The 9,712-nt window shown below is 39.6% G+C and overlaps 1 protein-coding gene across 1 annotated transcript, besides 3 other annotated features; it reads left to right on the top strand.

The window, feature by feature from the left end:
- The first annotated feature begins 839 nt into the window (after positions 1-839).
- On the top strand, positions 840-9,547 carry flip (flippy). The gene is made up of 4 exons (NM_001104202.2): positions 840-1,322; positions 8,414-8,659; positions 8,716-8,920; positions 8,980-9,547. The coding sequence occupies exons 1-4, from the start codon at positions 975-977 to the stop codon at positions 9,201-9,203; spliced, it is 1,023 nt and encodes a 340-aa protein (NP_001097672.1). The 5' UTR covers positions 840-974; the 3' UTR covers positions 9,204-9,547.
- Positions 1,566-7,978: a mobile genetic element.
- Positions 7,980-8,110: a mobile genetic element.
- A 99-nt stretch (positions 9,548-9,646) lies between the features above and the next one.
- Positions 9,647-9,712: part of a mobile genetic element that runs on past the window's edge.

Genomic DNA, 9,712 nt, shown 5'->3' with positions numbered 1-9,712 from the left:
CCGTCCAAAGCAGCCAGAACTGCCGCCTTGATGGTTGGTACGGTCGTTTTCAATCAATGAGAATTCGCAAAGATGACAACTCAAATTTTCCCAGTTTCAGCTTCAGCCACAGACATTGTCATTTCGGGCCTGCAAAAGCACAAGGCGGCTGCCGCAGGACGGCGTGCGGGCTTAAGCTGAGGGATGCGGCGGCTTTAGCGTCTAGCTGCAGAGTGGCTAAATTTAAAACGGTTTCATGTTGTGATTTTGACAAATGATAATTTTCCGCATGTGCTTGTGCCAGTCTTTGTGTTTGATATGTCAGCCGAGACTCGACTGAAATCGAGATACTCCTATCTCTGTGGCCCGGCGCCCATGCCTCCATGGCGGTCGATGAGTTGCTCATTGTGCAGGGTAGATAACTGTCCGGAATTCCGGAAATTCCGGAATCATTGCCGACAAGAAAACGTATCTCAAAGGGTCGTTAGGTTGGCACACACGCCTCTGCAAGGCGGAATAGTTTCTTTTGTTACAAGGACTTTTTACTTACTAGTCGTAATTACCAGCAAGGAGTTGGGTGCTGGCAACGCTAAATTACATTATTTGTCTGGGTCTGGCTTTTCGATAGATATTTGGGAATAAAACGAGTAAAAAATAAACAAAATTTTAAAATGGTAGTTTGGGGCGGTTTGTGGGCGTTTAAATGGGGGTGGTAACAAGAAATTTCAGAGCTTATAAAACTATGAAAAAATTTCTAAACATTTGGAAAAAGTTTGGGAGTGGTAGCCTTGCCTGGTTTGTGGAAGTTACAGTGGGCGTGGCAACATTTGCAAGCAAACATGCGCAAACTTCTATTGATAACCTTATAAATCGACTTCAAGCTGATATTGGCTTAACAGTTCTGAGTTCGATTTTTTGGTAACCATGGCGTTGCTTCGTTTATTATTATCGCTAAGGTTAGGGGAATTTTTTTGTTTAAACCTCAACGTTGCCCGATGTGCAGCACTTTGGAAAATAAGTCAAACCAAAGCGAAGATGAGCTTGACGATAAATTAACCCAAGAAGAGTATAAACTCTTGTGGCCCGATTTCGTGTCGCGAATTTCCAATCCTACCGTTAACAGCGTTCAACTTCATTGGTCTTTATTAAAAAATGCCTCGGTATACTGTATTGATAAGTTCCATAAAAGACTTGGCTGGTTACAGTTGGATTGGACTTCCAGTTCTCCCATAACAGTTACAAATCTGGAAGAAAACTTCGGATACCGACTACGCATAAAAGCGCTGACAGTTTCTAAGGATGGACATTGTTATGTGCCTTTGGCTATCTCACCTGAAATAGTTGTAAACATTATTAATATTATTAAATCGATTTATCAAAAACGTTCTGCTTCCAAACATGAAACTATGCACAATCAAACGTACATATATACATATTTTCTACAAATTTCTGGTTCTGCTGGTTCGAAATATTCATTTAATTTATATTTTGACAGTAGCTTAAATGGCTTTTTCTTTCGTTTTTACTCCTTGAAAAGTATGTTCAAGGCAGTAAGAAGCGTATCGACCGACCATATCAAGTGTATAAGTTAACACAATCACAAAACACCCGAAATATAGTCGTAAGCCTCAAGTGCTTTTCCCATCTATAGATCGAGCTTTACCTATAAGAAACTGTAACTTGTTAAGCTTTAGAGATAAGAACTCTTGCTATACTTAAGTCAGTCGATTTTGGAAGATTAGAAGCGTCGGTCATCGCCACGTACTTACTATTCGTCTCATTAAGTGCAGACCGCGCAAGCCCTATTGTAATTAATAAACTTACGCTAATAAATATATGGAAAATCTACTAAAATGATAATTGGCGCCCAAACGGATATAAAAACCTACGATAACTGAATAATTATAAATAAATAACAAAAGGAGGATCCGGAGACAAAATCAGCGGCTTTGGCTAATTAACTCTAACCTAAGAAATAAAAATTTCGTGATTACATAAAATATAATATTAATTACTAAGACCATCTACCTTAAAATTGTTTGTTAATCACTATTATTATATTGTAAGTATAACGCTTATTGAACGAATTAAAAATATTATTATTATTATTATATTATAACCTATGCAAAGAGTATTGATAATAAAAATACATGAGTGACAGTGATAACCTTTTAGACAACCTAGTGTCAAGCTTAAATAAATGGTCAGCGCACCAGGCAAGTAGGCAAAACAGTGCAGAAAAAAATAATAAGTCATCAGATAATTGGTGGTCAAAAACAAAGACAACTAGCGAAATGGAATTTGAAGCTCAGTTAAAAGCGATCGTAGAGAGTGCTGTTGCCGGTGCGCTCGCAGTCCAAAAACAATCATTTGAAAAGCAATTGCAGGAGATGAATGAGCGAATCGGGAAATTAACAGTGAACACCCCAGAGGTGGAAACTTATGTAGATGCTGAAATTAGACCAGGTGTTGTCTGTAGCGAGCCTCTAGATATAATTAAATCTCTGCCAGATTTTGATGGCAAAAGTGAAACATATGTGTCGTGGAGAAAAGCGGCTCATGTCGCTTTTAAAGTTTTCAAAGATTACGAGGGAAGTTCAACATTTTACCAAGCTCTTGGTATTATGCGAAATAAAATAAAAGGTCCAGCGAATACAGTATTGGCTTCTTTTAATACTCCGTTACATTTCAAAGCAATGATCAGCCGTCTTGATTTCACATATTCTGACAAAAGGCCGATCTATCTAATCGAACAAGAGCTATCAACTTTGCGACAGGGAGACATGACTCTTACTGAATTCTACGATGAAGTCGAGAAAAAACTGACCCTACTTACCAACAAGACAATAATGACATTTGATAGTGCCTTGGCGATGTCACTGAATGAAAAGTACAGGACGGACGCGTTACGTGTATTTGTAACCGGAGCTAAGAAATCGTTGAGCGACATTCTTTTTGCAAAAGGTCCAAAAGATTTACCAACTGCTCTCGCTTTAGCGCAAGAGGTCGAGTCGAACCATGAGCGTTACCAATTCGCCCTTATTTATTCTAAAAATATTGGAGACAGGGGTCAGAAAATCGAACAAAGGCACAGCGATAAGGATAGAAACTCAATCATGCCCATGCAAACTAAAAACCCATATTTTAGCAAGCGTCAGGTGCATACTTATGATAACCAGGAAAGACAAGATCCAGTCCAGTTAACAAATCCTGATGTATCCATGCGATCTAGAAGAACTGGAAATTTTGGACAAACTCCATTTCCGACTCAGGGAAATATTTGGCCATCCCAACAGCAAAATTCTTGGCCATCTCAACAACAATATTCTTGGCCATCCCAACAACAAAATTCATTTCGAACACAAAATCAATTCGCATCGCAACCCCAACAGCAAAACACAAGTCAGGCTCAGGGACATTTTGGGTATGCGCAAGCATCAAAAAGACCAACGAGTGGCAGTGCAAGGTTTACAGGGCCAAAACAGCAGAGGATCAACTACTTACCTCATGAGAAAGGTCAATGTGAGGAAGATACAGACGGTTATCAAAAGGAGGCAGAAGCGGAGGTTGATGATTATGAGGACGAACTAGTGAATTACGATCATGTTCATTTTTTAGCCACAAATCCCTGCTACCGTACATAGAAAGAGAGATAGCAGGGAGAACCATAAAACTTTTGATTGACACCGGGGCTTCGAAAAATTACATACAGCCCCTCCCTGAATTAAAAAACATAATGCCGGTACAAAATAAATTCACGGTAAAATCGCTTCATGGTTGCAACACCGTCAAACAGAAATGCTTTATTAAGCTATTTAACACATCTGTTCAATTCTTTATTCTTCCAAGTCTCTCTAGTTTTGACGCAATAATAGGACTTGACCTTTTGAAACAGGGAAATGCAACGTTAGATTTTAAGAACAAAACGTTGAATATCAACAATGAAGTGGAATCTATTCAGTTTTTGAGATGTGACAGCGTAAATTTCACCAACATAGAGAATATTGTGGTTCCAAATCAGATATCTAATAAATTCCATACAATGCTTCGAAACCGATTGGCCGTCTTTGCGGAACCGGAAGAAGCACTGCCGTATAATACCAACATTGTTGCCACAATACGTACTGAGGACGACCAACCCATTTACTCAAAACTCTATCCGTACCCCATGGGCGTATCGGATTTTGTGAATAAGGAGACACATGCTTTGTTAAAGGACGGAATTATCAGGCCCTCGTCGTCACCTTACAACAATCCGGTTTGGGTAGTCGATAAAAAAGGTACAGATGAAGAGGGAAATACTAAGAAAAGGTTGGTTATAGATTTTAGAAAACTAAATTTAAAAACAATCGACGACAAGTACCCTATACCAAACGTAGTATCCATCTTGTCAAATTTGGGAAAAGCCAGATTCTTTACAACCCTTGACCTTAAATCGGGGTTTCACCAAATTCTGCTCGCAGAAAAGGATAGAGAGAAAACTGCCTTTTCAGTAGGAAATGGAAAATACGAGTTTTGCCGTTTGCCGTTTGGCTTGAAAAATGCCCCAAGTATTTTTCAACGTGCTATTGATGATGTTCTTAGGGACCGTATAGGAAAGTCATGTTACGTTTACGTTGATGACGTAATAATATTTTCAAACGGAATTGAGGACCACGTAAACGACGTTGCTTGGGTACTAGACAGACTGTCTGGGGCAAACATGAGGGTTTCTAAAGAGAAATCGTTTTTCTTCAAGGAAAGCGTCGAGTATCTCGGATTCATGGTGTCAAGTGGAGGTATCACAACCAGTCCTAGCAAAGTAGAGGCTATTCAGAAATATAATCAACCTACTAATCTGTTTAGTGTTCGATCGTTTTTAGGGCTAGCAAGTTATTACCGCTGCTTTATTAAGGACTTCGCCTCTATTGCTAGACCACTCACTGACATTCTGAAGGGTGAAAACGGAAAGGTTTCCGCAAGCCAGTCTAAAAAGATACCAATTTCTTTCGATGAAAGACAATGTTCTGCTTTTGAGAAGCTTAAAAATGTTCTTGTCTCCGAAAATGTAATGTTATTGTATCCCGATTATAGAAAAGCCTTTGACTTAACAACAGACGCTTCGGCTTTTGGCCTGGGGGCAGTCTTATCACAGGATGGCAAGCCTGTTACAATGATTTCGAGAACTTTACAGGATAGAGAACTTAATTTCGCAACAAATGAACGAGAACTTTTGGCCATCGTTTGGGCTTTAAAGTCTCTTAGGAACTATCTATATGGTGTCAAAAACTTAAACATTTTTACAGATCACCAGCCGTTAACATACGCCGTGTCAGATAGGAATCCAAATGCAAAAATCAAGAGATGGAAGGCGTTTATAGACGAACATAATGCTAAAATTTTCTATAAACCTGGCAAGGAGAACTATGTTGCCGATGCACTATCCAGGCAGGCTATTCATGTCCTAGAGGACGAACCCCAGTCAGACATTGCAACAATACATAGCGAAATTTCATTGACTTTTACAATCGAAACTATCGACAAGCCGGTTAACTGTTTTAGAAACCAAATTGTGATAGATGAGGGCACCGCAGACTCAACTCGAACTTTTGTTATTTTCGGAAGCAAGACAAGGCATCTAATACAGTTTCTAGACAAAGAGACCTTAATCGGAAGAATTCGTGATGTGGTTAAGCCGGATGTAGTGAATGCGATACACTGCGAATTACCTGTACTAGCTTTCATTCAAAACAGTCTTGTAAATGACTTTCCAGCAACAACCTTCCGACACACTATGAAAATGGTCAGCGACATTTTTAATCAAACTGAGCAACGGGAAATAGTGTCTTTGGAGCACAACAGAGCGCATAGGGCAGCACAGGAGAATGTAAAACAAATTCTTCAATACTACTTTTTCCCTAAAATGTCACAAATAGCCGCTACCTTTGTTTCTAACTGCTTGGTTTGTCAAAAAGCCAAATACGACCGCCATCCGCAAAGGCAAATCCTCGGGAGAACACCTATTCCGTCACATGTAGGCGAGACATTGCATATTGATATATTTTCTACGGACAGGAATTACTTTTTGACATGTATTGACAAATTTTCCAAATTCGCTATTGTGCAACCAATCGGCTCTCGAACGATAACTGATTTAGAACCTGCAATTATGCAACTAATGAACTTTTTTCCCCATTCAAAGACAATATTTTGTGACAATGAACCGTCCATAAATTCCGAGTCAATCAAGTCACTTTTGAAAAATCGTTTTAATGTTGACATAGCGAACGCACCTCCACTTCATAGTACCTCAAACGGACAGGTTGAAAGGTTTCACAGCACGCTTTTAGAAATAGCTCGATGCCTGAAACTTGACAGTGGAATGAATGATACAGTCAACCTTATTCTTCAGGCAACAATAGAATACAATAAGACGGTGCACTCAGTCACCAATAGAAGACCGATCGACATTATTCATTCAACTCCTCCCGAATTGGCTAACGAGATAGTAGAAATGGTTAACGAAGCTCAGGAAAAACAGCTAAGAAGAGAAAATGTAACAAGACGAGACAGAACCTTTGAGGTGGGAGAAACCGTCATGGTAAAACAAAACAATCGCTTGGGAAATAAACTAACCCCACGGTATAGGGAAGAACTAATCGAAGCAGACCTCGGGACAACGGTCCTCATAAAAGGGAGGGTCGTTCATAAAGATAATCTACGCTAGGTTTAGTATTTCTTTTCCTTTTGTGACCATCGCCAAGTTAGCAAAATACAAACGTGAAATCTGAACACTAGTAAAAGAGTTTGCAAACATTTTTCAATTAAATATTTGTCAAATCCTTCTTATTTAATCTTTAAACATTTTGTATTATTTCCGCTTCATCCTCTTTAGAAAATTTTAAAGGTATGTGATGAAATGCTAGACCCGAATGATTTGAAAACTTAAAGTCCACGCAACCACAAATATTTCCTGAAACTACCATAGAAAATAAATGCATTACCAAAACGGCATAATAACAGTATAGCGCACTCACTCTAATTAGATTTCAAATTCCCGATTAAAAAAAAAATAAAACACTAATGTTATCAATACCCTTTCCTGATTCTGTTCAACTAAATAGGAAAATCAATACTTGCAATCAATAAGCGTTTTACTACATACTTTAATATCAAAAATATCTGAATGAACTTTATTATAAAATTATAATTGTTATACTTAATTATTGTCAAAACTTTAGTATTAAAACTGTAACTACCTCTTAAGTAGATGAGAAGAGTAGAAGAGGGAATTAAGATCTATCAACGTAGTATCTGCTAAAGACGTAAAGATGCGGCAACTATTTCTGCGCCTGGGTACTGAAACGACGAACTGAATAATATCTGCCATCAGACGCCAACCAGAGTGCGTTCAACACATACGTTTTGATGGTCAACTAGTTCAACCAACATCAGCATCATCGTCGTCAACAAGTCGACGGTTACAATAAAGATTTTTTCCAAGTTCGCTACGATCATCTCCAGAACCTTGTTGCGAACCCATGACATGGAGAATCAGCAGCATTTACGAACTTCTCGGATCATCCAGACACGCAGAGCTGCCTTCCCTTCGATGGTTTAACGCAGTACCAGGTTGGCAGTATGGGAACTTAGTGCACAACCAATGTTACCCGTAAGATCCGCTTTCAAATAGATTTGCCAATTGTAAAAAGTCTGTGGACAGCCTTCGTCTTAGAAGGGGAGGAGTTAACACAATCACAAAACACCCGAAATATAGTCGTAAGCCTCAAGTGCTTTTCCCATCTATAGATCGAGCTTTACCTATAAGAAACTGTAACTTGTTAAGCTTTAGAGATAAGAACTCTTGCTATACTTAAGTCAGTCGATTTTGGAAGATTAGAAGCGTCGGTCATCGCCACGTACTTACTATTCGTCTCATTAAGTGCAGACCGCGCAAGCCCTATTGTAATTAATAAACTTACGCTAATAAATATATGGAAAATCTACTAAAATGATAATTTATACATATATTCTGGATCAGGCTCAATAGCCTTGTCGCTTCTGTCATGTCCGTCCGTCCGCATGAACGTCGAGAACTATATATAACTTGTATATATAAAAGAAGCTAGAATGTTGAGATTCACCATGCAGATTCTAAAGACATAGACGCAGAGCAATTTTGTTCACCCATGTTGCAACGGCCACAACGGCCGCCCAAAACTACCTCGCCCAAACTCCCAGCTCCCAAAAGCTGACACGTCCAAAATTTTAAAATATATGAGATATTTTTGTATTTTGTTAATTTGTATCGCTAAGTCAACAAAATGTTAAATTAATAAGGCTACATTTTATTAGCTAGGTGTATCTGATAGTCCAAAAAGTCGACTGTTACGTTCTGGTTGTTTCATATCAATGGGATCGTCCGCAATAACAATTCCCCTTTCTAAAACATTAGGCTTGCACGGCTGCAGCACTCCCATCTACACACTGCTTAAGCCGAGCCATAAGAAAAGGGCAGCAATTCCTTGTTAAAAGAATGCTGCGTCGTCGCCCGAGCCTAATGGAATATCCGGCTTCCAACGGATTCCTGCCACTTGCCAATGCCATTATTCAGGGCGAGATGTGCATCATTGACTTGCTGCTCTCGGCCGGTTGCAGCGTCCACATTGGAGATCCGGGAAGCGGCCGGACCCCGCTGCACGTTGGTGACCGCACTAGTCTAAATTGCCAGTTATTAACGAGTTTTAAACCTCACAGCTGGCTTTTTACTACGGTCACCTGCCGTCCGCTCGCATTCTGCTGAACAAGAAGGCCCGCCTGGAGGCGACGGACAGTAACGGCATGACTCCCGCCCACTGCGCCGTTGATGCCAATCAACTGGAAATAGTCAAGTTCGCTCTCGAAGCGGGAGCGAATGCTGAGGCCAGAGACGTCTGCGGCTGGACCCTTCTTATGCGCGCAGGTAGGACTAGAAGGACTGAAACTGCTTAAATCGAATTTAAATTCGCACCTTGCTTGCAGTGGTTATGAACGCTAGCATGGAGCTCATCAAAGTCCTTGTTACGCACGGCGCAGACTTGGCGGCTTTGGATGGTGTTGGCAAAACTTGCACTGACTTGGCGAAACTTTATCACAGACAGGAGGCAAAGGATTACTTTGACGAGGTGCAAAAGTTTAGGCTGGAGAAATCAGTCGCGACCGCAGACGCAGTGACTGCAATAACGAGGTACACCAAAGAAGTTTGAGGAACAGTGGTGGATTTCAAAGAAGAAAAGGACTCTGGCACGGTTCATGATTAAAGCCCACGTGACTAAGTCATCCAATAACGACATTAATCTTAAGGTGTATTTAGTATTTCGCTTGAAACCCCACAATGGCCTACAGTTTTACCAACAAAGCCTGCAGATCGCTGTAAATTAAATTTTTACTAAAGGTATCAAAAGACTAAGGTCGCTATGAATCGTTGAAAATATCCAAAATGGCCAGAGTTTGGATCAATGAAATTCGTTTAGTGTAAATTGAATAATACCATTTACTCGTAGAGTACAAGTGTACACTAGATTCATTGCAATATAAACTCCGAGATCTCGGATTCATCTTTGTTTTAAGTTTTATATCCATTTTTATAATTTGAATACAAAGTCTAGTGTAAGACAGTTATACCCGTTTCTCGTAGAGTAAAAGGGTATACTAGATTCGTTTAAAAGTATTTTATAGATAGAAGGAAATTTTTTCCGACCATAAAAAGTATATT

Source organism: Drosophila melanogaster, chromosome 3R (genome assembly GCF_000001215.4).
Source record: "Drosophila melanogaster chromosome 3R".
NCBI classification, from domain to species: domain Eukaryota; kingdom Metazoa; phylum Arthropoda; class Insecta; order Diptera; family Drosophilidae; genus Drosophila; species Drosophila melanogaster.
The sequence above is the reverse complement of the archived record's forward strand: the minus strand, read 5'-3'. Positions and strand labels throughout refer to the sequence as shown.